This window comes from Colletotrichum destructivum, chromosome 5, assembly GCF_034447905.1.
Source record: "Colletotrichum destructivum chromosome 5, complete sequence".
Classification (NCBI taxonomy): Eukaryota; Fungi; Ascomycota; class Sordariomycetes; order Glomerellales; family Glomerellaceae; genus Colletotrichum; species Colletotrichum destructivum.
The window spans coordinates 459,271-484,865 of NC_085900.1; the positions used below are offsets into that span (position 1 = coordinate 459,271).

Sequence of the window (25,595 nt, forward strand, 5' to 3'; positions counted from 1 at the left end):
TCACAGGCAGCAAGATAAAAAAACCATAAAAATGGAATGCTACGCTAGGAAGAAGAGGGAATGGGCAAGTATGGGCTCAAATTGGGGCCAAGCAAATCCCCATCGTCGCGCAGGCGCTGAGCGCTGCTGCGGAGACTCTAAGATGCCGTCGTGATCCTTCGGCAGGGGTCTTGTGCCAGGGGGTTTGGTTTACAGGCGTAGACATCCACTCATGTCCTGTGCCATGATCTGCCGCAGAGCTTGACATGCTGCCATCGACGGTCGTTGGCGGGCTTCCATTGCGCTCGATGTTCCCACGAGCGGGTGGCGGTGCCGCGGTTCTTGTACCATGTAAGCAAGCATTTGGACGACGTACCAGACAACGTAGAAAAGCAGACGCCGAAGTGGAGGGTGTGAGGCGATCGGGTGTCGTGCAACACCAGGCGACGTGGCTGAGCTAGCTGTTCCGTCCAGACCGCCCAATTGGCTCCAGACCGTCTAGCTCGGCAAGCAAAAACGAGGGGAACTAGTCGCTTCCTTTCCCGACTGTGCGGACTCATGATGAAGTTGATGGGTTGATGGGTTAATGGGTAGATGGGCTGATGGCGATCCGCGCTTGCGGATAGTGAACGGGTATGAGCTTGAACCGGATCCGGGGATCCCTGGCTCTCGTGGCCTTTGGTCCAGGGGCTGTATCCGTAACGAGATGAGGTGAGTTGCCGAGAGGAACAGGAACAATGGTTTGTTCGTTGTCCGGGCCGGTCAAAGGTGATGATTGGTAATGATGGTGCCGCCTTCGCTAAGAATGTCAAGCCGTCGGGTTTCCTTGGGCAGGGACATAGAGAGTACTGAGCACTTTCCCACTGGCTAGAAGTCACCAGGGTCCAAAAGTATCGGGTACATGAGTGTTCTTGATGAAGCTTTGGTGGCTTAGCCACGTTCCCAGCCTGGTAAGGCGCATTTTTTGACCGTTTTGTCGGTGCCTGGATGAGCCGGGTGGATGGCACTGCGACAATTGATTTCACTCAGGGACACCAGCCGGAAGCGAAGACGCAGAAGAATCGCTGGATTGCGAACGAATGTTATTATGGTGCTCTGCACAGAGTATCCGTACAGTGATCAGCGAAAAGACTCTTTTTTTTGATTTTTTTGAGACAACTAATTATCTGGTGGAGCAGTTGCGGCCCGTGGTCCGTCGGATCCGGGATGTGTCCCCTTATCCGACGTTAAGCCGACTCCAACAGCATTTATTCGGGATGATACTAAAGGGCTGCAACGAGCAGGCCTACATACTGTCCTTTCCGGAGCATCGTATTCAGTCACTACAGGCTCAAATGAACAGTCGATAACGGGATAGGAGAAAAAAAGTCCGATTGGCTTCCAACACCAAGCTTGCTCACATCCGCCAGATTCAACCCAAGGCTGGTAAATAAAGAGAAAGAGAAAGTAATGATAATAAGAATGATGAAATAATGATGATATGTAAAACAAATAGCACAGATGGTCTTATTCGGCCTGGGATATCTAGCGAGCCAGGTTTCTGTATTGGGGTAGGTGTAATGGGTGACGAACAATGAACAATGGGAATTGTGGCATGGGTGATGTTGTTAGAGATGGTGTCCAGCAGAGCTGGGACAAAAGAGGTAAGACTACAAACCACAATGTTCTGGCTGTTGACTACAGCCAAAAAGAGTATTACAAATCCAAAAGTAGGTATGTGTGTTTGGGTGAGTATATTGATGAATATCTACTCTATAGAAGCCGGCACCAGGTGAAGGTCAGCGAGCCTCTGATGAGGAGCCACGTGAGGTGCTGGTCTGTGCCATGCATGGTGACACTAGATCTGGTCCTCAAAATTGGCGCCAGCGTCGAGACCGCTGCAAATGCAAGGTCCGCTCCTGAAAAGAAGGTAAAATATTAGACGGGGGAAATGTCTACATGGAAGACGCTGTACATACCCAGCAATAGTGCAGAACCCGTTCTTAAAACCCTGGGTGCGGCACTGAGCGCGGCAGTCAGACTGCGACTCACAGTCAACGACACAGGTGTTTCCAAAATCGCCACTATAATCGAAGCAGTGTGTTAGTATTGGTCCTTACAGGCTTGATTCATTCAGTGCTGGAAAGAAAAAAGAAAAGAAAAAAGTTGCTTACTCCCGGAGGCAACGCTGAACGCCGTCACTGCTCGGAAGGCAGAGAGCACGGAAATCACCATCGCATAGTTGGTTAGAATACGGGTTTTTGGCAGCAACTAGCGCTGGCAGGAGGGCAATGAGTACAGTAGCGAACTGCATTTCGTCGAGTATTGAGGGATGTTGGAGTAAAGATGTTGTGGAAAGTGACGAGCGCTGAAGGATGTTGGAGTAATGATGTTGAAAGTGATGAGGGATAGACACATTATTCTGAGGAAGACAGACGGTATTTATAATTTCTAGACCTCTAAAATAGAATTCCTGATCGTAATGAGGATCTACAGCTCCTGTTTTGATCTATATTCACCGAGTATACTATTAGTTATACGACCTATACACTTGAGTTCAGCGCATGAGTATTTACCTCGAAATTAAGATTAGCAAAATGTCTTCTCCAACACAGCCCTCTTGACAGCCGTTGCGGTATTACAGGCGGGATGCCCTGTGTAACAGCTAGGCTGCGAGCCACAGGAGAGTAGGTGGGCTGCATAGTGATTGGGCTTAAAGGTCTAGCAGGGCCGCTGATTTAGACAGCTAAATAGCGAAGGGGAGCAGGCAACAGGAGTAGTACAAGTAAAGAAGGAGCATCAAAAGAGAAACCAGGTGAATTCAAGCATACTTCTTTCTGGTTGGCCTTCTTTAGGGGAAGTATTGGAGTGTAAACTCGCTAGTAACCAACAGCCAGGTCTATGGGCGTAGAGGGTAAGCCTAGCGACACTCGCATGAACCGAATCCCTGCCTAATCGGCAGCGCCGACCAGAGTTCGAGCTGGCTCAGCGTCTAAGAAGATATTTTGCGGCACATGCTTTCATAGCCTCCGTTCCTCCCCTTCTTCAGACATCAGCACTATCGATAGAAGAACAGCTGCTTCACACTGCCCGGAACGCTGCACCGTACGGTATCTTAACCTGTGATACCAATAGGGAGACTCGCTGGGAAAGAAAGCGTATGCTTCATGGGGCAAGAGTACCTACACGCGTGGGCAGTTGTTTGTGGTTGTTGTGTTTGCACAAGGTTTGTGACAGTTTCAAGTTGAGAAGGCTTGGCAACTGACGATGTACCAAAAGAGGAAATATCGTAAAACTGCAATCTAAATCACAAACCGCCTATCAGCATCTATGGATGTTAAATTCAGATTTAATTCAAACCGTTCGCAATACGCTGCTCACTTGTAGGCCACCATTCTTGGCAAACCCTTTTATTCCTACTCACACTCTATTTTTGTCGTGATGGGTGACAGGATAACAAACTAGATATTCAGTCACGAGCTCCCAAACTAGATGACCGTCCCCGTCGTTAACGACTCCAAAAGGGAGGGCTACCGCAACTTTCCCCGCCGCCCTCCTTACAACTCCACAAACACGTACTCGTCCTCGTCCGCCAGCCCGACCTCCACGGCGACCCCGACGGCCTCGCCGAAATCGCCAAACAGCCAGTTCCTCACCATCTGCAGCCCGACCTCGGGCTGGTCCAGCGGCACCATGTGCCCGGACGCCTCGACCGTCACGAACGCGAACCTCGTCCGCCGGCCGCCGGCCCCCGCCCTCACGGCGGGCTTCGCCACCTGCTTCCACCGCCCGGCCCGCACCCTCTCGCCGTCCCGGACCGCGAACCACGGCTCCATGCCGCTCGTGCTGAACTCCACCTGCCCGGCCCACGACAGCTTGTCCGTCCACCGCGCGTTGCCCGCCGAGTTGCACGCGAGGTCCAGGTCGCCGTTGTACACGAGCACGTCGACCCCGGACTCGAGGAGGTACCGCACCTGCGCCTCGGTGCTGAGGAACATGTCGCCCGCCAGCTCGAACGCGCGGTTGACGTCCTCCGAGATGAGGGTGAAGTTCTTCCTCCCGCCGCCGCCACCGCCGCCGTTCGCCTCGTCGGGCACCTCGAGCGCCGCCCGCACGCGGTCCGAGTTGATGTACGTCTCGATGGCCGAGCCCGCGCCGTAGCAGATGTTCTCCACCTCGCACGGCCGCGTGATGTCGAACGGGTTGCGCCCGCCCTTCTTGACATCCTGGTAGTACAGCCAGTCGATCCGGTCGAAGCAGAAGTCGCCCGCGGCGCGGCAGATGATGGGGTCCGGGTACTTGTAGCACGCCTCCTCCAGGTACATGCACCGCGGCAGGGCGGCGGCAATGGAGGCGCAGCTGGTCACGTTGAAGACGGGCTCGGGCACGCCCGGCTTGGTCGTGCAGAGCGTCTCGTAGAAGCCCCAGGTCGTGTCGGCGGGCGAGACATAGCCGTTGCCGATCATGACGGAGGCCAGCGGGACCTTGAAGGCCGGGGCCGGGGACCCGGTGTTGTAGCGGATGATCTCGGCGCCGAGGGCGGGGATGTAGTGGCCGCCGTAGCTCTCGCCGACAATGTGGAAGGGCAGGGCGTCAAGGTGCAGGAAGGCCTTGTAGAAGATGCGCAGGAAGATGTTCATGTCCTCGGCGGCCGTATAGGACGTCGCGGGTGGGGTGACGTCCTTGTCGGAGTAGCTGAGGCCCGTGCCGGCGGGCTGGTCGACGAAGATCATGGACGAGTTGCTGTTCCAGGCGTGGGGGTTGTGGACGGTGCCCGTGCCGTTTTCGTTGATCAGACAGGGGCCCAGTTCCAGCATGAGACCTGGAATTTGTGGTTAGATTGATCCCGTTGGACTCATCCTGAGGTGATGATGACAGTGATTCTCACGTACCAACGAGGCCGCTGCCGCCTGGACCGCCCGTCATCCAGAGACTGAGGGGGTCCTTCTGCGGATCGTTCAGACTCTCAAAGTACCCTGTCCAAGGTTGTTCAGTAACGGGTTCACGGGACCACTGCACGCGGCAAGTCACTCACAAAAGAAGAGGTGCTTCCCGCCGGTGTCCAACCAGCCGGTCCACTGCCTCGAACCCGCATCGCAGAGCTCGTCGCTCTGCTCCTTGATGCGGATCGCGTGGTGCGGGTGCTCCGGCACCGAGAAGGTCGCGAACTCGGGCGACTCGACGTCCTTTTGCGTCGCGACCGCGGACGCGATCCGCGTGAAGAGAGCGAGTCCGGAGACCGCGAGGGAGGCGAGCCGGACCATGTCTGATTTCCGGCCGCCGGTTTCAATTGAGATGGATGGTCGACGAGAAGGAGTTCAAGAGAGGGCTGGTTTGATGGAGCGATCGATGAAGATGATAAGATGAGAATGAGCTCCCTGGCCGATGATTTTGTGAAACGAGCCTTATGTTGAAGCGTGAAGGATCAAGGTGAAGGATCAAGGTTGGGCGGGGGGCCACGGCGTCCCGATTGGGAAGGCCGGATTCCGCAGTGGGGCCCGTCGCCTCCACACACCCCCGCTCGGCGCTGTAACACCGAGCTTAAAGCTGTCATTAGCATCATCATCCTCGTGCTCCGACTGATATTGTAATTGTTAATTATTCAGTGTGTAACCATATTCTTAGTGGTTGCGTGAGACCTGAAGTGCATAATTGAATTTTAGAATAAGTTTTCTCAAATCCAGAGAAATGGAAAATGGCAAGCTATACATACATACGCTTAAGCCTAGTCAACTTAGACACACACCACTCTGATACCGTTCAGCTTCGGACATCTAAGCTCACAATTATCTTCGTTACTCCGTGGTATTTCTCATTTTCTATTGCTTCCACAGTTGCTAGGTTCAACTCCCCCTGGATATCATTGCATATAAACAGCAGACATGAAAAACGATGGTATAGCGTCACCACAACTCCGGTGAAAAGTCCCCCTCCATTCTTCCCCCTTCAAACAAACTCTCTCACTTCTCATCATTTACAACGGGACAGTCTCCCCGCCCACGTCCTTTTTCTCGGGCGCAACGCCGCCAGGGCTCGTCTTCTCCTTGGCCTCCTCCTCCTCCTCCCCGTGCGTCACGGTGTGGTGGCGCGTCGGCCTCTTGCCCGATATCATCGACTTGACAGTGTGCACGAGCGTTGCGCGGCCCTCGAAGATGGGGAACAGCCCGACGGCGAAGAAGGAGCAGAAGATCCAGAGGATGCCGACCACCACCCACCCCGTGAAGAAGGGCTTGCTAAAGATGTATCCGGAGCCGTACATGGGCATCGGCCAGAGGATGAGCATCGCGATGGTCCTGGTTCGCTGTTAGCCTTTTCTTCCTCCCTTTTTTTTCTCTTTTCTCCCCCCCCCCCCGTGCTTCTCTTTTCCCGCCCGGAGAGACACTCCCCCGTTACGAGGGCACACTTACAAAAACGCCGTCATGGAGACGGAAATCTTGAACGCACGGGACAGCATCGTCTGCTCGCGTTCGAACGCTGCCTGCGTCTCCTGGTGTCCCGGGATCTCCTCGAGGTCCAGCCCGGCCGCGCTGGCCAGCTCGTGGTCGTCGCCCCTGCGGATCGCCATCATCGACTTCCAATCGTACTTGTCTATACCAAACGCCAGCGTGAAGACCGGGATCAGCACGATGGGCGACAGGAGGGCGATGACGTTGCCGGCCAACATTGGGTTGTTAGAACCCGTACAGGCGATGTCCAAGACGCCGCACGTCTTCTTTGCCGTGACGAGCCAGCCGATGATGGCGAAGGCAGTGCCGAAGATGGGGGAGAGCGTCGCCGCCCACTTGTTCTGGCCCTTCCACACGAGCGTCAGCGTCGCCGGGAGCACGGCGGCCGAGATGAGCACGCCCATCAGCACGTAGAGGTAACCCATCGAGATGCCGTTGTAATACAGGCCCACCGAGACGGAGCTGATGACGAGAGCGTACACGACGACCACCACGTGCGACATGTAGATGAGGCGCTTGCCGCTGGCGTCGGGCTTGAAGTACGTCCGGTAGACGTCGTACGTGAAGATGGACGACACGGCGATGAGCTCCGCCGACGATGCCGACGTGACGGCCATGAAGACCATCAGCAGCGTCGCCGCGGCGCCGCCCTTGCCAAGGAGGGCCACCGCCGCATAGGGAAGCGCAAGCCCGGCCGAGACCTCGGCCTCGGTCATGCGCGCGGGGAAGGTCGGGAAGCGCGGGTTCGACTCGAGCGCAAGCGCAGAGAGGCCCATGGTCGTCGCCGTCAGCCAGGGGATCGCGAACCACGAGAGGCCGCCGATAATGTAGCCGGGAAGCGCGTGGACCGGCGACGCCGCGATGGCCTTGTTGTAGTATCCGTTATCCAGGAAGACAGTGCCGAAGTTTCCCACTGCGGAGCTGCTTAGAACATCGAATCACACCAGATTCGGAACGGCGACGGTACTTACCAATGTTGATGACGAAGAACTCGACGCCGCCTTGCGACTTCATGGTCAGGTAGGATCCCTCGGCGTTGCCCGAGACCGGGTGTCTGAGCGCGGCCTCGACGAGGAGGTCGTACACCTTGGAGGGGCTGCCGAGCACATCGGAGCTGGCGTAGGCAGTCAGGGAGAAAATGATGATAATAATCAGCAGGATAAAGGTGTGAACCCAGTCGGTGAGAAAGGTCGCCTTCAAGCCTCCGACGAGCGTGTAGGCAACGACGCCGACGGGCAGCAGGTAGATGGCGGCGACGGTGTGCCTGTGTCGTTTTCGAGGTCAGCAACCCTTTCACTTGTCCACAACCGGGGACAGCTTCTTTCTGCCATGACTTACATGCCAGTGAGTGCGTTGACCGTCGCCGCGCCTCCCACGATCAGCATCAGGGTGACCAGGATGTTGGTCATCAGGCCGAAGACGATGAACACGAGATGCGTGGCCGTGCCGTATCTGGCCTTGATGACCTCGAGGAACGTGTGTGCATTGGGCGCCCTGCGCTTGAGCTCGATGGCGAGCGTCGCGAAGAGGAGGATCTGCACGGTCGCGCCCGAGGCGTACCAGAAGGGGCCAGAGACGCCGTATCGGTAGCACACGCCCGACGACTGGAGCAGCGTGGCGGCCCACGTCCAGGACGAGACGACGGCGGAACCGACGAGGCCCGACTTGACCGTCCTGCCGGCCGTGGTAAAGTTCTCGGAAGTCTGCAGCTCCCTGTTGTATCGTCTAAGCACATAGGTCGTGGCAATCTGCACCGAAATTTAGCACGTGAACGAGTCAAACGAGGAGGGGCTTATCGAGTTTGTCCTACCATGCCAATGGCGAAGAGGAAGCCTACGCCGAGGACAATGCCGTAGCCGACACCCTGGTTGAGAGCTGCAGTCACCATTTTGGGCCGGTTTGTAGGAGAATCAGACTGTGACAATGTGTGATAACGAAGCAGGCTCCCGGCATGTTTGGGCCCGGGCCCATGGGTGTATATATGTATGCCCTCGATTTCCGCAGACAACCATACCATAGAAACAGATAACTGGCCGGCGGCAGCATCGAATAAGGGGATACTGTCCTACGGCTATCGGAGCTTAAACTGCCGGAGCCACCCTGTCCCATGTGCCACCATGAGATACACACCTACAAAGGCACGTTTCTGCCCCCACTCGAAACCTGGAGATATCTCTGCTAGACCATTGGGGTTCACGCTGCGGCGCGAGGTGGCCGGGATACTGGTATGGGGAGGGGGGCTGCGACGTTATGCCCGTTTGGGACCAGTACTCTGAGATTGTGCGTCAAGTCTGAGACCATGGATGAAGTTTGTCAAAGAAAAATAAGGCGCGGAGGCGGCGGCCACCAACACCATGCGGCGTGCGGGACAGAGATAAGGCCAAAATTCAATCAGTCATAGAAATAGCGTTGCGGCATGCTGCCGTGCGCATGTCCCGGCCCAATGGCATCTGTCCTCACACCCGTTAGGAGATCTGCAGCCAGTCGGATGCGAGAGGAATGCTTGTTCGGGATAGCGCTTAGGCTTAGGGGGAGGGAGGGTGGACCTTAGTGCGGCGGCGTGACATTCTTTTGATGTGAAATTCATCAGCAACATGATCGTAGTAGTGATTGTATTGGCTCGATGTTCCGCGGGAATCCGTGACCGTGTGCTCTGCAGGGCTCAGCGGCTGCAAAATCTCCAGCTTCGTGGAAACTTGGCCAAATATGAAGAGACGAAGGGTATGAAGAGCTGCCGTTCAGTGTTGTGTTCTTAGTGACTGAGATGGCTTTCGGTTGATCTTCTAGCAACAACAATGTCTGTGTACAAAACCTAAACGGCATCTGAACTTTCTTACTCCCTTGCTGACTCGGCTTTAGGGCGGAAGGGAGGCTAATTTGTCTAGGTTCGCCAGGCATTCGTGGATGGTTCCTCATGCTGACGGCCAGAGGAAAGCCCCCGATAAGCTCTCTGCTTGATCTGAGGCACTGTGGCTGGCCTCATTGTGTCTGTAGAGGAAGCCTACAGTGATGGTGTCGGTTGTAGTTGGGCATCGAGTTCCTTGGGAAGGGTAAAGGCAATGACATTCCGGGACCAGAGTGACGATCGGGCAAGACACCTTTAGTGGAGGCGGCCGGCGGCCAAGAAATGATAAGGAGCGGCGATCAAGAGCCGTCCCTGGTATCTTGCGCTAGTTCGAGTGGCAGACCGGGTCCGCTGCTCGACATCAGAGTTCGTTCGGCTCGAGGTTGTGAATCGGTTATCAGGCTAGATGTAATATGTTGTGACTTGTGAAGAAGGTTGACAGGGAGGAAGATAAGGAAACGCGATCCGTGTGGATGATGTGGAGAGATCCCCGTCTATGCACGGGCCATTATCCATTGACATCTCCGCAATGAGCCTAGCATGCGAGGTCCTCGGCCGCGCTCACTCTCAGTCTCACATCTCACCCCGGCTCTCACTCACGCTCTCACTCACGCTCTTGAAGGAACGGAACAGAACAGTTGACTGCTTTCTAGGAGACAATCACACTAAGGAATGGAATCAAAATAGACAACACACAACTGTGACCAGTTGGACGACAATACCGTGTTCAAGACCTGGAGCTCTCTCTTTACCTAGATAGATGGTCGGTCGCTAGTCTCATGCGGCATCGGCTCGATACGCTCGGCAGTGGCCAGGTCAAGCTTTTGCAAAGCCTTTTCCAAGACAAAACCAAGACGAACGCCGACCCGCCTTCGTGGGGCTTCTCTACCTTGGCCCGCGAACTGCATACCATGAGTACATTTCACGTGGGGTGTCCCTTTTATGTGCCTTCCCGCATACTCCTCTACCTCATGGGATTGCTATGTTTCGACAGCTACGTCTCCAGCCAAAGGGAATCAAACAACATTCCTGTTGTTGCCCACCAGCCTCACATGCATCAGCCCCCCCTCCCCCCCTTCTCCCAGACCCATCCGATACATGCATGTCCTTCACACCCTCCACGCCAAGCAACGGGCGTCCACATCGGCGCCGTCAAGCGCGGCGGTGGCTTGACGAGCTGAGAGATATGAAGCCCATCGCAAAAAAGAAATGGCAGACCATTCACAACTCAGCATCTCCGTGGTTTTCCGTCGGTGTCGGTCCACAAAGCACGACTTCAAAACTGACATGGAGAGCAGCCAAATCGACCCTGGGCGGATCGCCTACGGAGAAACGAGCCCCCACGCCCGAGGTAGCCTTACAATCTGATCTGGAGGCAACCGATTCTCGCTCCACCCAGCTGTACGAAGAGCTGCCGGCCTGGTTCGCATTGCATGGGCTCTCATGTCGGCCAGGCCTTCGGGTCTAGCCTGCCCGTCACGGGTGTCCGGGATCCGGTGCTATCTCAACCAAACGGGAGCAAGTAACGACATCGGACTCTCGTGACAGAGCACTATATATCCGTGTCCAGCTTCTCTATATCGGTGCAGGTGCCTTTTGGGCACATCGTATTCTCGCCGGCGGCCAGCAAATGGCAGCTTCATCCCGGCGATCTCAAATTTGACGCCAGGGTCATGTGACGTTGCGGCTTGTGAAGTCTAAGACGATGCTCTCCCGATGTAGAGGCGGTGACCCATGGAACCAAGTGGCTATAGAGAGCGGGTAATGCCGGTGGATTTGTTCTACCACATCTACGATATCATCACGGACCTTGACACAATATCTCTGACCTCCTCCCCTTCAACACTTTTTTACGGAGAGCTTGGCACCAACGAGGCGCTGCTACGTCCAGGTCATCAAGGGGTGTAACTGCCCTCTACTGTCCACCAAGTCCGCCCATCGTACATTCAAACCACGCGATACGCACTGCTTGCAGTTCAGCAACAACTTCGCCCTTTCAACAATGACGACAGCTCACTTACTCAATGACAAGCTCATCCAGGTCCCACATCCCGGTCCCGAGCCACAACGCTCCTCCCACCTTCTTGACATATCGCATGTCCGTCGTCGTCAAGCTGATGGCCATGCGGTAGCAGTATTTCCTCGGGTCGACCCTCGCCTCTTCTTCCGTTCGGCAGGCGGTCCGACGAAGCACGTCAGGCGTCCCGCTCAGGAACCCCCTCGTCCCCATCTCGAGCCTGTTCGAGACAACTGGTCAGCTGCAGGAAACCACGAGGGAGCAAGGGCCACTTCGCATACATGGCCGGTTCCTCGTCGTCGGTCTCCAACTTGAACGCGGTGTCGATCTGATGGATCGACCGGGTCTCGAGTCTCGTCTTATCCAGGTCATGTCCGGCCGACTTTACATCTCACCAGTCAGTCCAGCCGACGAAAATCATACAGTTCTCTTGGCCGTCTTTGAAGACGCTGGGAACGCAAGTTGATGTGTAGGGATTGCTCACCAAGACGACACCCGAACCCAGCGGCCCAGACCAGGAACCGCAGACCGCCCTCGCCAGCTCGACCGTCTTCCCGCCCTCGACGACGGTCTCCGCCACATCCGGCGCGAACCGCACGGTGACCCGGAAGCCCAACTCCAACATAGGCTTAGGGAGAGACATGGCGGGGTAGGGGAATTCGCTTGAGGAACTCGTCACTGCAGTATCAGTATCGCTCCTCGGACTTCTGTGAAGCGACGTTAGTGGATAGAAACCAAGAACTCCAAGGTTTTCTGTTTGGATCATCTTCATCTGCTTCGTGATGAAAGGTTTATGGCTCTAGATAAGAGACCGAGACACACTCACTTCGACGCCCGTTCGCTGTCCACTTCCTCGACTTCACGTTGCCGCACCCCATGTCTCTTCGCGAGGTTCTTATCCGTATCCCAATCCAAACCAGCTTGTCGGGGACAGGCGAGCTTCCAGAAGCCGAAGACGTGCCCTAGGGGAGCCTGCTGCTCATGATTTGTCTGTGACATGTTGACCCGACCTACTTGTAGAGTTTATCACGTTTCCCTATGCAGCAGTAGATCAAAAGAGGTCGCCAACATCTTTAAAACAAGAAGGAATGGGCGAAAGTGAGGAATATAGAATATAGCCACACGTGGTTTCGCTCGGCAGCCCCCGTCAACATATGGTAAGGCACCCAAGTCAGCACAGCATCGACAGGAAACGCCCACATCACTAATCCGCTCACTCCCATTGCGAAGAAAAACAGCCCATCTTTCTCCCACACTCAATACTGTCTCTCCAACACTCGCTGACGCGGAGCGGCTTTTCGCCGCCGACAAGCCATGCGGCGTGATCCCCCCCGTCGCATCGGCGAGACTATCTCCCCGCTCCCCGTTTCCCCCCGCTTCCCCCCGCCGCACGCCGCCCGACCTGACGACGCCACATCCGGATCGAGATGTCGCGGGTCCAATCGGACGTCTTCACCCGCTCCCTTAATTCCTCCGCAACCCCTTGTTCCCGCCCGCCACGATGCCCTCCTGCGGTGCGCATCCGCCACTGGCCCGGCTGACTTGCTTGGCAGATGGTCAAGCTGGCTTCGGATTGGGGAAGGGGAGCGATATTAGTAGAGCGTGGGAGCGGTGAAATCCGAGTGCTGCCGACAGGAGCCTTTGGAAAGAGGGTTCGGTCGTCAACGACTGGCTGGTGCCGCTGTTCTCTGACACGCAAACCCTTTGGAACAGCCATTCTGGTCCTAGAAGGCCGTGAGCAGGCAAAAAGGGACATGCCCATCAACACCACCATCTCGTCCCGGATAACCCGACAAATGGCGTCTCGTCCAGCAGCAGAAAGGAGCACAAGGATGATGAAAGGGAACAGAGAAAACACAATAGATTGGCCTGAAGAGTCGGTGTCCAGAGGATAGTGGTGTGTCTCCTCGAGCCAAGCAGACGCAACAGCCAAGGTCATGATGAGGTGTCTGTCTGCCTGGTGCTCATCCACATCCGGCTCCAATTGCCAGACATCACCACTACCCGACAATGAAAACCTGATAGATCGGAAACACCCCCTCAAGACGCCAACATCTACCGAGCCCGAGGTAGATGAACCTTCCACACCACTGCGCAACGCAACGCAACGTTCACATCCCCCAGCACGACGTGACGAGCATCTCGCGGCCACCCAACAGTCGTCCACTTACCCCCTATCTTCATCCGATCTTTCTGCCCTTCCAACCCCTCCCCCATCCTATCCGGTTCCATGTCGATAGTAGCAAGTCGCAGGTTGAACATCGAACCGCGACATTTCTCCTATCCCGCAGCACGTGTACCCCACTTCCAACCCCTCCGAACCACAACTTCACAGCCGCAGCATACGTTTCACCATGTCACTGCCACTCCCGCACCACCGACAAAAAACACACGCGCCATCAAGTGGCGGTGCGGTGCGGTGCGGTGCGTATAGGGCATTAGGAGAAGCCATCCTGTTGAAAAGAACAGGACTTGCCCCATCCCTTTTCCTCCTCTTCCTCAAGCACGCCTCGAGGACTTATTATACCTGTCGCCCTGTCCGTACCCCTCCAAACCGAGTCTTGGCCTTTCGGACGCCTGGGCGAACTGCATCAATTCATATCAGTCCTTCTCACTCGCTCCAACGGACTCGATCAGTTCACTCACAACTCATGGCGGCGTACAAACCGTCGCTCCGAGTCTTACGTCACACAACGATAGCCAACACAATGTAACTCAACGACGACGGCACGGGCACGGCAATGGAAGCTGGCGTGGAAACATACCGGCAACACGGCGCAGTCCTGTTCCGTAGCGACGGATGACTGCATACGACACCAAACAAGCAAACACAGGGGCCATCGCCGACACTAAGTTTGACTTCATGGCTAATGTGCCGAGACACGTTTGCGATACAACGAAATGGACCTTGTTGACCAGCCTCCCTAACCCGAAAATCGTTTCGAAGAGAATCCTAGGTACAAAGAACCCGAATGAGACATGAACAGGGGGCGGGCTACATCGCCTGACGGATCCATCACGATTCTTCAAGTGAAGACTCGAGAGGATTGCCACGACGACCAGACCAAGAAGCGAAGAGAAAAAAAATGCAATGTTCCAATGGTGGGTTGGTTCCCTTTCCCCAAAAGTTTTGTCGTTCCACGCCAGATCCGTAAATGCATCATCATCAATGTCCAGTTTCCTTGAATCATGCCCTCGGCCGGCGCAGGAAGACGCAGCCGTGCCTATCCATCACGCAAGTGCCGTAACGAGACCCGTATGAAGAGAAATGTACCCATGGCATTTATGGGCGACCAAAGCGCATGATTCAAAGAGTCCCGGGGCCGAGACGAGGAGATCGAAAAAAGAGTCAAGCGATCCCCCGATAAAGTACAGCAGTAGAAGAGAAAAAAATGCCTCGCTAGTGTGATGGAGCTCATCCGCACTCGTACCCAGTGGCCGTGTCGCAAACAAAATAACCCAGTTATGCTTCAAGCGGGCAGGATGAAGGGTGCAAATGCAGTTGCTTGAAATAATCCAAGTACGCTCGTCAGCTCGTCACACCGCTTAAGCAATGTTGACGGTGGCGGCGCTGCCGGGAGGCAGAACGTTCTTGTCGAAGCTGCCAATGACGTTGCCTGGGTTCAGTTAGATCGGGTGCTCAAGGTATAGGCGAGATAGACAAGTGGTTAACTCACCCTGGGACTTGTAGTTGCAGACGGTGTACCAGCTGCCAATGGAGCTGAGAGTGCCGGCAGCACAGTAGTGGACGCCGCAGCCAACAGTGGTGGTGTCAACCCAGACCATCTGGGTGAAGTGACCCCACTGGAGGAAGTTGGTCATGTCAGGGCTGGCCTCGCCATAGCCGGTGTAGAGGTTGAGCTCGCCGTTGTACCACTGCTCAGTGATGGCACGCTGAGCAGCCTTGGCCTCACCAAGACCCTCGGAGCCAGTGGCACCCCACATGGCAAGGTTCTGACCGTAGCCGCCACCGCCAGTGGTCCTGATCACAGGTTAGTAGCGGGTCAAGGAAACATGTTGGCCGAGGGCTCGTGTTCGACTTACATGTCGTGCTCGAAGACGCAGGTCTGGGCGGTGATGAGGGCGTAGCTGGCAAGGGCGCTGTCCCAGGTCAGAGCGGGGGCAGAGTGGTTAGACCGGTGAATGTTGTGGGAGTCGATGCACGTGCTCTGGAGGTCGCTGACGGCGGGAGCGGCGCTAGGGGCGGCCTCAGTGGTCTCGACAACGGTAGGCGCGGGAGCAGGAACATAGGGGGCGACGGGCTCCGAGACGACGGGCGCGGCAACAGGCTCGGGGGTAGGAGTGGGGGTGGGAGTCGGGGTCGGGGTCGGGGTGGGAGTCTCGGAGCGCTTGGTGGTGATAGTCTCGAAGATGGGCGCAGGCGCGGGCGTCTCCTCGACCTTGGGGACGGAGCTGGGAGCCTCGTAGAAGACAGCCGGGGTGGAGGGAGTAGGGGTGGGAGTAGGCTCCTCGATGGGAACGCCCTCAGTGACGGTGACGGTCACGTAGGTAACGTCCAGAACAACCTCCAGGGCACGGGGGTCGATGGCGGCACCCATGGCCAAGACGGCGCCAGTGGCGGCAAGAACGATGGAAGACTTCATTTTGTGAGTTGGATAAAGCTGGTATCGAAAAAAGTGAAGATCTGAAAAGACAATTAGCTTCGCCAGCGAAGATGTTGTGTGTGTACGAGTGAAGGAAGCAAAGTCCGACTAGCGACTGATGTGAGAAGAAAAAAAAGAGTGTTGAGGCAAGGTGGAACCAGAACTTGAACAAAGCGGGATACCATGTTCATATATGACATCCGTCAATGATCGAGACACCCGGCTTGCTCGGCGCCTCATGATCATAGCATGCCTAAGCCGGTGCTGTTCGATGCTCCCGACACATGGACCCCGCCGTACGTATTTTTCGACACAGTGAGTCAATCACGTGACGGGAGAAGACAATGAACAACAACTATTGTTGGAAGGAGCGACACGATTCGTGCTGGAATGTGTCCCTCTTGTTGATGGCGTTCCAAACAATGCCATTGACGCGAGTGGAATGAAGACATGGCAGGAAAAGTGGAGTATAAGGGAAATCTGGATCAGGGCGACTCACCTTTTTGATGCTGTTGCTTGATGTCTTGGAATGATTCGCGGAATCTAACGAACAGGGGGATTCGGTCCGGAGGAAGGAGGTTGGGTTGTGATGGAAGAGATATTCCTCGGAGTGAATTGATGGGCGGAGGTAAATATGTCCCGTGAGGTGGTTCTCAGAGCCAGCTGTGTGTGGTGATGCAGCACTGCTGATACGGTTCCGTCTAGGACCTTGTGGTGTGGAAAGGAGTGTGGTTGAACAACGTAGTTGCTGAAGTTGGAAGGAGGTCGGACGGAGTCGTAACTTTTTTTTCGGAGGGTAGTGAGCCGTAGAAAAAAAGAAGTCTCGTGAGAAGGGTTGCGAAGGAATGACAAGAAGCCGGTGCTTGTTGGGTAGAGAACGTGAAGGTGAATCGCGGTTCCGAAAGGAATGTCGGTAGCCTGTCCTTCTATCCTGGAAGGTTGAGGGTGCAGGAAAAGAGGGGATTGGAGGTCTCGACCCGGGGGCGATATGATTGGTTTTAAAGGAATGGACGGTGTCAAACACGACACGATGGCGACCGAGGCCGAGGCGGAGAAAGGAAGGGGGGTGAAGGGAGTCGAAGAAGCGGTCTCCTGGGAGTGGTGAAGCAAGGAGGAGAGACAAGACGTTCTGGATGGCGATGGCGGGCTACTAAAAAGGAGCCGACAGGACGACGGAAACCCGCACGACTGGGATTGAGGGGCCGGGCGAGAGTCTGAGCGTGAGGCCAGTCCAAGGTTAGCGTCGACAAGGGTCAAGGCCAGAGCGTCCAGGGAGTGCGTGAGAGTAGGAGTGATAGTGAGAGAGCTGTGCGGTTGGGTTGTTTAGGTGCGGCGTGTGTGCGACTGACCGTAGACCGCGCCGAGGATGGTTCTGTTGGTGAAGGGCGACTGGGGTTCCCGGCGGGTGTGGTGTACTGTGGATTGTGGGTTGTGGGTTGTGGAGGTTTCGATGTCGAGGGATGGGGGGGTGGCGTGCGAGTCTGTGTGGAGAGGCGTGAGATTTGCGAGGAAAATCAGACGAACAGAGAGGTCGGGACGACGGGAGTGCAATGCGGACCCTGCAGAATACCTAGGTGGGTAGGCACCGATCGTTTTGGCAGCAGCAGAGAGGGAGAGAGCGATGAGAGAGGGGTCCAACCCTTGAGGGGGTCGTGGAGAGGCAGTGGAGGCAACGGGTGATGAAGGATAACTATCTGGAGGCGAGACAAGCAAGCTGGGCAGGCCCTAAAAAAGAAATTGGGCGCAGTTTGGCCTGTCTGGGGGTTTGCAATTGAGTCAAAGTGACTGAGGGAAGGAAGCTGGTCTGTACTAGGTGCGTGTAAGTGTTTAGGAGAGTGAAAGGGGGTGGCGTCAAAATCATCTGAGGGTGGTTGTATCGTTGGGCTGGCAGCCAGTGCGTGAAGAAGCAGAGGCGCTCGAAGAAGGGACGAACTTCAGAGTGTGGTCCTTCCTCGTTTTCGAGATCGCCAATCTGACTATGACGCGGCAGCAGGTGCGACTCACCTGATAGTGCTGTTTTCCTGGTGCTTCGGAAACACCTCAAAACAGCGTTCGGATGACACTGCAGATTCGCCGTGAGGAAAACAATACCAAAACATATATCAATGTTACGCCTCGCCGCTCGCTCTGTCCTCTCAGCCTTCAGCCCGACGTGCATCTACCATGCACTGAGCAGATCCTCAAACCTTGCCCCCCCTCCCGTCTGCCTTACAACCCAGATATTGTCCATCACTGGGTCAGCTTCCCGATCGAGGGCGCCGATTTTGCCGCTCGAGATTGCAGCATGTGACCGATATGCATTCCCAGATGCGGGTCATAATTGCTGCATATTATCAGCGCAGCAGACACCGTCGCCCCTTGTTGCCCGAGGACGGGTTTAATCCCTCCTGCCCGCCATTCACAAAAACCATCTCCGTCACTTCGACAACACGACCTCGTTGTTCCCTTTCTCTTTACCAAGCCAGGCCGTGTGCGCAAAAACATCAAGGAGTCGGGCCATGCGTCAGCTCAGGCCCAGAATGAGAGCATATCAATCACCCTGCTCCTAAGCGCAGGTATAAGCGACGTCTGATCTTCCACCTCCATCAGGTCCAGCATCGAGGGCGTCTCCTGGCTCCGGACGGCCCTCTTCTGGCTCCTCCAGGAGTCCCGGAGCCCTTGCAAAGCAGCGCGGCAGTCTTGGCTGACACAGAGCACATATGCTGGAACAGTAACAGCCGGTGGTGTATACCCACAGCGACAGGTGGTAGTGCAGACGGCAGAGGTAAGAGAGTGTGCTCGAGGGGCAGCAGAGAAAAGGGGGGCTTGCAGACGATTTCCAAGGCGCTATCTTCCCACCCTGCCAGTGTCATCTCGCTCCGCCCGTCGTCCGTCGTCGGCCCTGGCGGTCTCGTCTTCTTAACACACGCCCCCCCCCCCTCCTTTCCCCTCCTCCCACGTCCCGACCCCTGGCCTCGGCACATTTGACCAATTCCCATGCGGCAGCGTGCAGTCCCTCCTTGTAATTGGCTCAAATAGCCACAGCAGCCCTCTAAGTGAGCCGGTACCTTGCAGCAGAGTGGGTGCTTCTGCTCTGATTGCTGCAAGGGTCATCTGGGCGGCTCCACCAAACAGCCACTTGGCCGGGGGAGACCCATAACTCTGAAACGGCCTTAATCTCGGTGGGGACCCGTTCATCCAGTCTTGCTGGTCCTGGACTGTGCGCCGCGCCTTCCTCGACGCCGCCCTTGCTAAAGAGCGTCGTCTCGACCGCCTTCTCTCTTCCCTTCAGTCAGCAGCAGTTGCCTCTGCTGATGCTGCTCAACGGCTTCCACTCGCCGCTCATATCTTTAATATGGGGATTCTCCTGGGCGACGATAGCGCCCTGGTCGCGACGATGGCTGCAACACAACATCGCCCGCCACCCAACTGCCACTGTGCTTCTGTCAGCCATCCCCTGTCCACGATGCGTTTTTAACTTTACTACCGCAGCCTTTGGCCGTCCCTTCCGTTTCTCGTCAAATGACCTCATTACGCTCGTGGAGTCGTCGCTTACCACCGCTCCACCTGTCGCCTTGCCATCGGGCCATTTGTTTCCAGCCAACTCATCGGACTCAGCGTCCCATCTCACACGACATCCTTCTGGACCTTTGATTACCGATGACGATGGGATGGGTCTCCGAGGAAACCTGGCATCCCGGCGCGGAGCTCAAGACGAGTGAGATGAAGCTGCAAAATCTTCCGGCCTTCCAACACCGTGCATGCATGCATACATGCTGCTTTCTCCGGGGGGGAGAGGTGGTAGGGATCCGAGTACAGGCATTGCTTACGCCCTTACCAACTATGGATAACAGCGGACACAGCTAATGGAGGTTGAGGCGGACATCAACCTGTATCGCCAAGTTCACTGGAGCAGATGCTCCCCGTGAAGAAGTGATACGACCCAGGCACACAATCGCAAACGTCTGCCGGCACATTGCTGATATGTAACGTTTGGACGAGCCAAGATGCGGATGGACTCCTGTCCTGCCGCAGTGCCTCCTTGCCGACAGCCAACCGGACTTCTGTGGTGTGACCACCACCTTGAAAAAGAACCATCTCTCCGAGCGCTGCACAGCTTTCGACAGGCTGCGGGAGACGAACGCCATCGTCCGACTAATTGGTCCGGTGGCGCTCATCCAGTTCGCGCCAAGAGGACTGTAGACAAGCTCACCTATATTTACCTATAGCGAACGGTGATGGCTTGAACTTCGCAACCCAGCGGCACTTGCTCTCAACGGCCAAGTCGTCGAGCCAGTTCCAGCTGCTGGGTAACCCTAACCCCGCGCGAACAGCGATTTGCATCATCCCGAGTTTGATTCAGCTTTTTTCCCGAAAGCCAATCTGCCGCACAGTTCGCCGGACCGGATCCGTGATCAGCGGCCTCGATCGAGATGGTGATTGTGACGGACGGCTACTGAAGTGCAAATCTATTCAACACGCCCCCGCTGCTTAGTGGAGGGCGACCTGGTTCAGCCAAACGTTCTAGATGGCCAACGTTCGAACCACATAGGCCGGCTCTTTCCATGAATCAGTTCAATGACTCCTGTGGTGTTCGCTGTAGTCTGTTAGCAGGCTGTCAGGACTTCAATCGTCTCTGTCATCAAGTGTGGCAGTTGTGTCATTCAACTGAGCGAAAAAGGAAAGGAGAGAGTTTCCGGCTGCATACATAACCGAACATCTCGAGCCGTCCGATTAGACGTGGAGCACACTCGACAAGCGACGATCGTTCGGAAGTTTCCTCCCCTGCAGCTGCGAGGAGGTGCACAGATGCATCCCGTTGAGGCAGTTGAATGCGACCTTGCCAGTCGCCAAATGACACACCCCCAGTCTATAGAACAGAGGTTTTCATCCCTTCTCAAGCTACGGACACTATCCATATTCACCACAAACAAGATGTCTACTCGTCTTCTTCCATCACACGGCATTGTTTTGACCCGGCTCGAATATAAACTCTCATGCCACAGGTTTCTAGTTCAACTTGCCACCCATGTGGTGAAACTTATTGCGGAGCTAGAGCAGCTCCCCCGACATCGCCATCCCAGCTGGCCCTGACTTGACAACCAGGGGAGTCCCTCAGCGCATCTCATTTCTGAAGGCAAATGAGCGCGAAGCAATCAGGATTCAGACCTTTCTTCACCCCCGCTGTTTGGGTTCTATCACTGCCATCCATTCATGAGAGCGGCGTCCTGGCCAACAAAAAGGCGGAAACAGGGGCTGGTCGGGGGCAGCGTGAGCTTTCATCAACCGCGAAATGAGCTTTTGTTTACTCCCAGGGCCTCGAACATCCTTAATCTTGCCTACGAAATTCGGGTGAGGGTTTTTTTTTCTTCTTGGTTCTGCCCCGCGTGCGCCGTCCCTCTTTTCTGATTGCCGGTGGACCGCGGGCCACACGGCACATCATTTCAGAGTTCAGACGGCCGAACCCCGGGGAAGACGGCATTTCCATCCTAGATCCTGAGATCTCGAGACCCTGTCGCTGCTGGAGTCCCCATTTCCAAGTTCCAACTTGCCATCGCGTTGTTACCATCGACTCATGTCCAGCCCACAAGAAAGACGAACGCCGCACACGAAATTTGCTCTCGCAAGTCTAGCCTCTGAACCTGTTGGGCTGCAAAATCCTCCAGGAACAAGCTCGGGCATGCCGAGCACGCGCCGATAAGCATGCCCTCAACCACGGGGGCACAAAGTCAAAACCTCAAGCCCTCTCTTGCTGTGTCAGCGAGGTTTTTTGGCGACCCTCTGGTTGGTTCAGGGGCACCAGATCACCCAAACACGTAGAAGTCTTCCGAAACATGTCGTTTGGCGATTCCTGCGGCCACCTTGCGCGGCCCGGTGGTTCAGCGCCCGTGACTCGAGGTTTCACTACATCGACACCCTTTAGCGCATGGCATGATAGAAACCCATGATGCCCATGTCCTCTAAGGTTAACAGCAACAACCCTGACGTCAAGCCAACGGAGGTTTCACGACAGCGTCAAGCTCGATCGCAGTGTTCCATTTGAATGGCCTCGGCGGGCGAGAGCTTTCCAGCTTGCCAGCTTCTCGGTTTCTTGTCATGCTGAAATGCTTTGGGGAAATAGCAGGAGTCGAAATCAAGGGACAAACACCGCAGGATCTGGACAAATTCGATTTGCCATGCCATTCAGTGTTTGAGACAGGAAGCAACATTTAGGTTCAGGGTATTCGTCGCATCAACAATAAGACCTGGACCACAGCCGCATGAACATGAGTGGGCTTTGTCATAGCCGACCCATTGCAGAATGCTGTGACGAAGCATGTGTCTCGTCGCCAGCTTCGAATATGTTCCCTCTCACCCAGATGTGACAAGCAGCAAGCTAGAGGCAGGCATCTTCATAATCCAGAAGGTGTGCCTCAACCAACCCCAGTAGCTTTCGTTCCACGTCGTCAATGCCCAAGAATGCCAAGATAGCTCGTCCATCTCAGTCTCCGGTTTCGATGCACAGATCGAGCGACCACATGACCACAATCCAACTCCGCGCAAGTCAGACAGTCGGGATCCTCAGGACACCTCCTGACCAGCGGTCTTCTCCATCATATCTTCTTGTACGCACCGAAAGGCTTTTCTAGAAACTCTAGCCTCTTCTTCTCTGGTACCTCTTCGCCAGTACGTTAGCCTGGGCGACGTCAACATGTCAGGAAGTCGTCGTGCAAAGAGATGGTGATCTGTTAGCTTTCTTACAATCGTCACCCGCATCCCCTATCAGTCTGCTCAAATGTACACACACGGCACACGTCCTACCCACCCGTGACGGCTTGCTGCTTTCCCAACACCTTCTACTCCCGACTGAGAGGCGGCGTGTACGGCTTCGCGTTTTGGCAAACGCATCCGAATGCCCGTTCAACGTACGTTCTTCTTGGTGGGGTGGCGTCCAGTGGGCGTAAACCCTGCGTCGGAGGTAGATTGGCATCGTTTTCGACAAGAGGGCCAGCACATCTTAACCCCAGTCTGTTCTGACTCCGCCGTCAGCATGTCACTTGCCGTAGGGGCGCACGAAGGAGACGAGTCTTGGAATCCTCCTGACTCAAAAGCTGTTATAGGCTTGTTGGATGACTGCTCACATATCGGCATAGTCGTGGCCGATTCCTCATATGACTTCTGTCCCATCCCTCTCGCCGTCGATGTTCTTTCCCGTGGGGACCGACGCGGACTCGTAGACGATGCCTCATCCGACATAGTCATCGAATGTCTCCGACGCTTCCACCGTTGTCTCGGCTACCTGCCGGGGAGCTGTCTATGCGGTCGTGACAGCTGAAGGGTAAGCTTTACAGACAGGTTCTCACACGAGGGTGCTGTGGACGGAATCCAGTCTCGTAACTGTAACATTGCACGTCCGTAAGAATGACAAGGTCGATCACACCAGTCGAATCCAGCCCGGTCCAGTCCATCCATTCTTCCTCAGCTGCTGCGTTCTGCCCCACAACGCAGGCAAGGCAGAACAGGCGCGGGGTCTGATTGAAAGTGGTTTCCGCCCCTTTACCGAGAAAAAAAAGAACCCCCTCCCCCTTCTCCTCAACTCGAGAGACATAGCAGAGGCGAACTGGATTCCCACAAGGACTTCAGCACCCCCGAGGCAGACTCGTTGTGCGGAGGGGGGGTTGTGGCCGTACGGGCCGCGTGCGTCCCGGGAGGACCAAAACGGGGACGGAGGTCGACCACGGCGGAGGCCAGTGAGTGAGGGAGAGGAAGATCGCGCGAGCGAGTGAGTGAGTGGAAGAGAAGTTGCAAGACGATTTCAAGGAGGGGTGGCCCGGGTGTTTGGCGGGTATGTGCTTTTCGGGACGGTGCTCAAAGGAGGAGGGCGTTGATGAATGATTGATGCGGTTGCAGTCAGGCAGTTCGCCTCGAGGCAGATCTTGATGACGAAGAGGAGCGTTGCAGCGCTCGCCGAGGGCATCTTGGCAGTCCTCTTGGCCCGTGATTGTTGTCATTGTATCCGTCTGTAAATGCTGTAGGTAGACCAGACCAGGCCGGCAGGACGTCAGCGTTCTTCTTTTGGCACATGGGCTCGAACCCTTCCCCGAGCGAACATCATGTTGGAATGAACCACGACGTGTATTTCATTACCAGGACGCCCAAGGCAGCGAAGCGAAGCCATGGTCTGCGATTCGCTCAGGACGCCGTTGAAGAGATGGAGGATGACCTCCCCTTAAGCTCTGGACGCTGACGCCTCACCGTTGACCGTGTCCAGTCGGCCGTCTCAAGCCGAGAAGCGCTCCGTTGTTGCAGCGACTTACCAGATCGTCGCAGGAAATGGGGCAAACACGGAAGCAGGGCAAAGTAGAAGAAAGAAGCCATTTTGGTTGATCCCAACTCTGATTGATGACATATGTACACAGCGTTTTCTATCGCCAAGTTCCGAGCCTACATCTTCAACGCAAAGCCCAGACGTCTCTCCCGCCCTCCCTCCGCGGCATCCGTACCGGAGGGAAAGAGAGAGCCGTCTTCCCACAGCGCCCTTCGCAACACAGACACGCGCACGCGCACACGCCCACAAACATGCCCGCCTTTTACGACGCCTGCTTGCTGCCCTCGGCCTTTGACGGCGGGATGAAGGGCTTGCCCTCGAGGGTGTTGATGGCTTGGTCAGCGTAGATCATGTGGGGGCGGAGCTCGACGGGGGTGACGCCGGGACGCTGGTCGGGAATGTTCTTCTCGAGTTTCTGCGAAAGAGAGGAGTGAGCTATTGGTCGGCCGTCATACAGAGAACAAAGTGAAAGCGGGAGAAGGCTCCGGCAGTCCTCTCTGCTCGACAAGGTAGGTTGTTACGTACCAGGTTCTCGTAGACGCACTTGTTCAGCTTCCACTCGGCCGGTCGGCACTGGTAGAGCTGGTGGTTGCGGTTCTCGATGCAGGTCCAGTGAGCCTTGAACTGCTCGAGGCAGTGGGTGTTGATGTCCTTCAGCCTGTGGAGAAGCGGATTCCAAGTCAGCGTTTCGACATCCCTATCGCGACATGTGTCCCGTGTCCAGCACCCCGCGGCTCCCGGTCGGCCAAGTCCCAATTGAGGGCCAGCTTCCGCCTCTGATCTCCGACGTAGCCGACGGAGGAAGAGAATGGTTCAACGTACACGCTAGAGGCACATCTCGTGACCCTCCGGCCCTCCTTCAAGCAGTCGAACTCGCCGCGGCCCGGGTTCTCGGTCTTGCACTGCATGAAGTCGTCATTGTATTCGCGGCACCGGGCGCCGATGAAGTAGGAGGCGGACAGAAGGGGCGCGGAGCTGGCGCCGACCTCCTTGACCTTGGGGATGTCGTCAGGCAGGGGGGTCGTGTCGACCTGGACCTGCTGGTTGAATCTGCGATCGCATCGTGGTTAGCCTCTCTCTATTGTTGTCGCGATCCAAGAGTCGTCGGGGACGAGCTGCGATTGGGCCAATTGGACGGCCGGGAGGTATGGCGGGGCTGAGGGGGCACGTACTGAGGCCGTCGGGACGCCATGGTTGTGGTTGTGGTGATGAGGGAGTCGGAGGGGGAAGGGAGAGAGGTCGTTTCTGGGTTCGGATGGTCATCCAGAGCAAGCTTTCCGGGCACTGGACGCTGCGAATTGAAGTGAGGTCGATTTAGGAGAGAGCTGATTGGCTCGGTTGGGGGCGAGGCTGAAGTGGAGCATTGGGCTGTGGCGCTGCCGTGTTTCTTGTTCGGTCTGGGAAAAAGTGTGGCGCCCGGTGAAGGCGACCGGCCGTA

General features: G+C 55.9%; 6 protein-coding genes across 6 annotated transcripts; all 6 read right to left on the reverse strand.

Annotated features, from left to right (window-relative positions):
- Nucleotides 1-1,816: 1,816 nt before the first annotated feature.
- Nucleotides 1,817-2,272, reverse strand: CDEST_07732 (uncharacterized protein; the record flags this gene model as incomplete). Its single annotated transcript, XM_062923891.1, has 2 exons — nucleotides 1,817-2,042; nucleotides 2,133-2,272. The coding sequence occupies 2 exons, from the start codon at nucleotides 2,270-2,272 to the stop codon at nucleotides 1,817-1,819; spliced, it is 366 nt and encodes a 121-aa protein (XP_062779942.1).
- A 1,098-nt stretch (nucleotides 2,273-3,370) lies between these two features.
- Nucleotides 3,371-5,386, reverse strand: CDEST_07733 (Putative peptidase S10, serine carboxypeptidase, serine carboxypeptidase, serine active). The gene is made up of 3 exons (XM_062923892.1): nucleotides 4,994-5,386; nucleotides 4,851-4,934; nucleotides 3,371-4,780 (listed from the first exon to the last, which is right to left on the reverse strand). Exons 1-3 carry the CDS (start codon nucleotides 5,220-5,222, stop codon nucleotides 3,516-3,518), a joined length of 1,578 nt encoding a protein of 525 aa, XP_062779943.1. The 5' UTR covers nucleotides 5,223-5,386; the 3' UTR covers nucleotides 3,371-3,515.
- A 355-nt stretch (nucleotides 5,387-5,741) lies between these two features.
- Nucleotides 5,742-9,672, reverse strand: CDEST_07734 (Putative sodium/solute symporter, sodium/glucose symporter superfamily). The gene is made up of 5 exons (XM_062923893.1): nucleotides 8,215-9,672; nucleotides 7,743-8,152; nucleotides 7,376-7,668; nucleotides 6,366-7,317; nucleotides 5,742-6,251 (listed from the first exon to the last, which is right to left on the reverse strand). Exons 1-5 carry the CDS (start codon nucleotides 8,419-8,421, stop codon nucleotides 5,933-5,935), a joined length of 2,181 nt encoding a protein of 726 aa, XP_062779944.1. The 5' UTR covers nucleotides 8,422-9,672; the 3' UTR covers nucleotides 5,742-5,932.
- Nucleotides 9,673-11,266: 1,594 nt separating this feature from the next.
- Nucleotides 11,267-12,529, reverse strand: CDEST_07735 (uncharacterized protein; the record flags this gene model as incomplete). The annotated part of the gene is made up of 4 exons (XM_062923894.1): nucleotides 12,093-12,529; nucleotides 11,751-11,973; nucleotides 11,548-11,648; nucleotides 11,267-11,486 (listed from the first exon to the last, which is right to left on the reverse strand). Exons 1-4 carry the CDS (start codon nucleotides 12,263-12,265, stop codon nucleotides 11,267-11,269), a joined length of 717 nt encoding a protein of 238 aa, XP_062779945.1. The 5' UTR covers nucleotides 12,266-12,529.
- A 1,585-nt stretch (nucleotides 12,530-14,114) lies between these two features.
- On the reverse strand, nucleotides 14,115-16,981 carry CDEST_07736 (Putative CAP domain-containing protein). The gene is made up of 4 exons (XM_062923895.1): nucleotides 16,370-16,981; nucleotides 15,311-15,911; nucleotides 14,944-15,248; nucleotides 14,115-14,883 (listed from the first exon to the last, which is right to left on the reverse strand). The coding sequence occupies exons 2-4, from the start codon at nucleotides 15,868-15,870 to the stop codon at nucleotides 14,813-14,815; spliced, it is 936 nt and encodes a 311-aa protein (XP_062779946.1). The 5' UTR covers nucleotides 15,871-15,911; nucleotides 16,370-16,981; the 3' UTR covers nucleotides 14,115-14,812.
- A 7,209-nt stretch (nucleotides 16,982-24,190) lies between these two features.
- CDEST_07737 (Putative NADH dehydrogenase [ubiquinone] (complex I), alpha subcomplex, subunit 8) lies at nucleotides 24,191-25,494 on the reverse strand. Its single transcript, XM_062923896.1, has 4 exons — nucleotides 25,330-25,494; nucleotides 24,980-25,207; nucleotides 24,683-24,815; nucleotides 24,191-24,572 (listed from the first exon to the last, which is right to left on the reverse strand). The coding sequence occupies exons 1-4, from the start codon at nucleotides 25,347-25,349 to the stop codon at nucleotides 24,420-24,422; spliced, it is 534 nt and encodes a 177-aa protein (XP_062779947.1). The 5' UTR covers nucleotides 25,350-25,494; the 3' UTR covers nucleotides 24,191-24,419.
- Between the last annotated feature and the right edge of the window lie 101 nt (nucleotides 25,495-25,595).

Coding starts and splice junctions, on each gene's coding strand:
- CDEST_07733 (XM_062923892.1), bottom strand. CDS start 5,222: ATGGTCCGGCTCGCCTCCCTCGCGGTCTCCGGACTCGCTCTCTTCACG. Junction 4,935..4,993: donor CGGGAAGCACCTCTTCTTTT/GTGAGTGACTTG, acceptor AACCTTGGACAG/GGTACTTTGAGAGTCTGAAC. Junction 4,781..4,850: donor AGGCGGCAGCGGCCTCGTTG/GTACGTGAGAAT, acceptor CACAAATTCCAG/GTCTCATGCTGGAACTGGGC.
- CDEST_07734 (XM_062923893.1), bottom strand. CDS start 8,421: ATGGTATGGTTGTCTGCGGAAATCGAGGGCATACATATATACACCCAT. Junction 8,153..8,214: donor TCCTCTTCGCCATTGGCATG/GTAGGACAAACT, acceptor ATTTCGGTGCAG/ATTGCCACGACCTATGTGCT. Junction 7,669..7,742: donor GTCAACGCACTCACTGGCAT/GTAAGTCATGGC, acceptor AAAACGACACAG/GCACACCGTCGCCGCCATCT.
- CDEST_07736 (XM_062923895.1), bottom strand. CDS start 15,870: ATGAAGTCTTCCATCGTTCTTGCCGCCACTGGCGCCGTCTTGGCCATG. Junction 15,249..15,310: donor TGCGTCTTCGAGCACGACAT/GTAAGTCGAACA, acceptor ACCTGTGATCAG/GACCACTGGCGGTGGCGGCT. Junction 14,884..14,943: donor CTGCAACTACAAGTCCCAGG/GTGAGTTAACCA, acceptor AACTGAACCCAG/GCAACGTCATTGGCAGCTTC.
- CDEST_07737 (XM_062923896.1), bottom strand. CDS start 25,349: ATGGCGTCCCGACGGCCTCA. Junction 24,816..24,979: donor ACGAGATGTGCCTCTAGCGT/GTACGTTGAACC, acceptor GCTTCTCCACAG/GCTGAAGGACATCAACACCC. Junction 24,573..24,682: donor AGTGCGTCTACGAGAACCTG/GTACGTAACAAC, acceptor TCTCTTTCGCAG/AAACTCGAGAAGAACATTCC.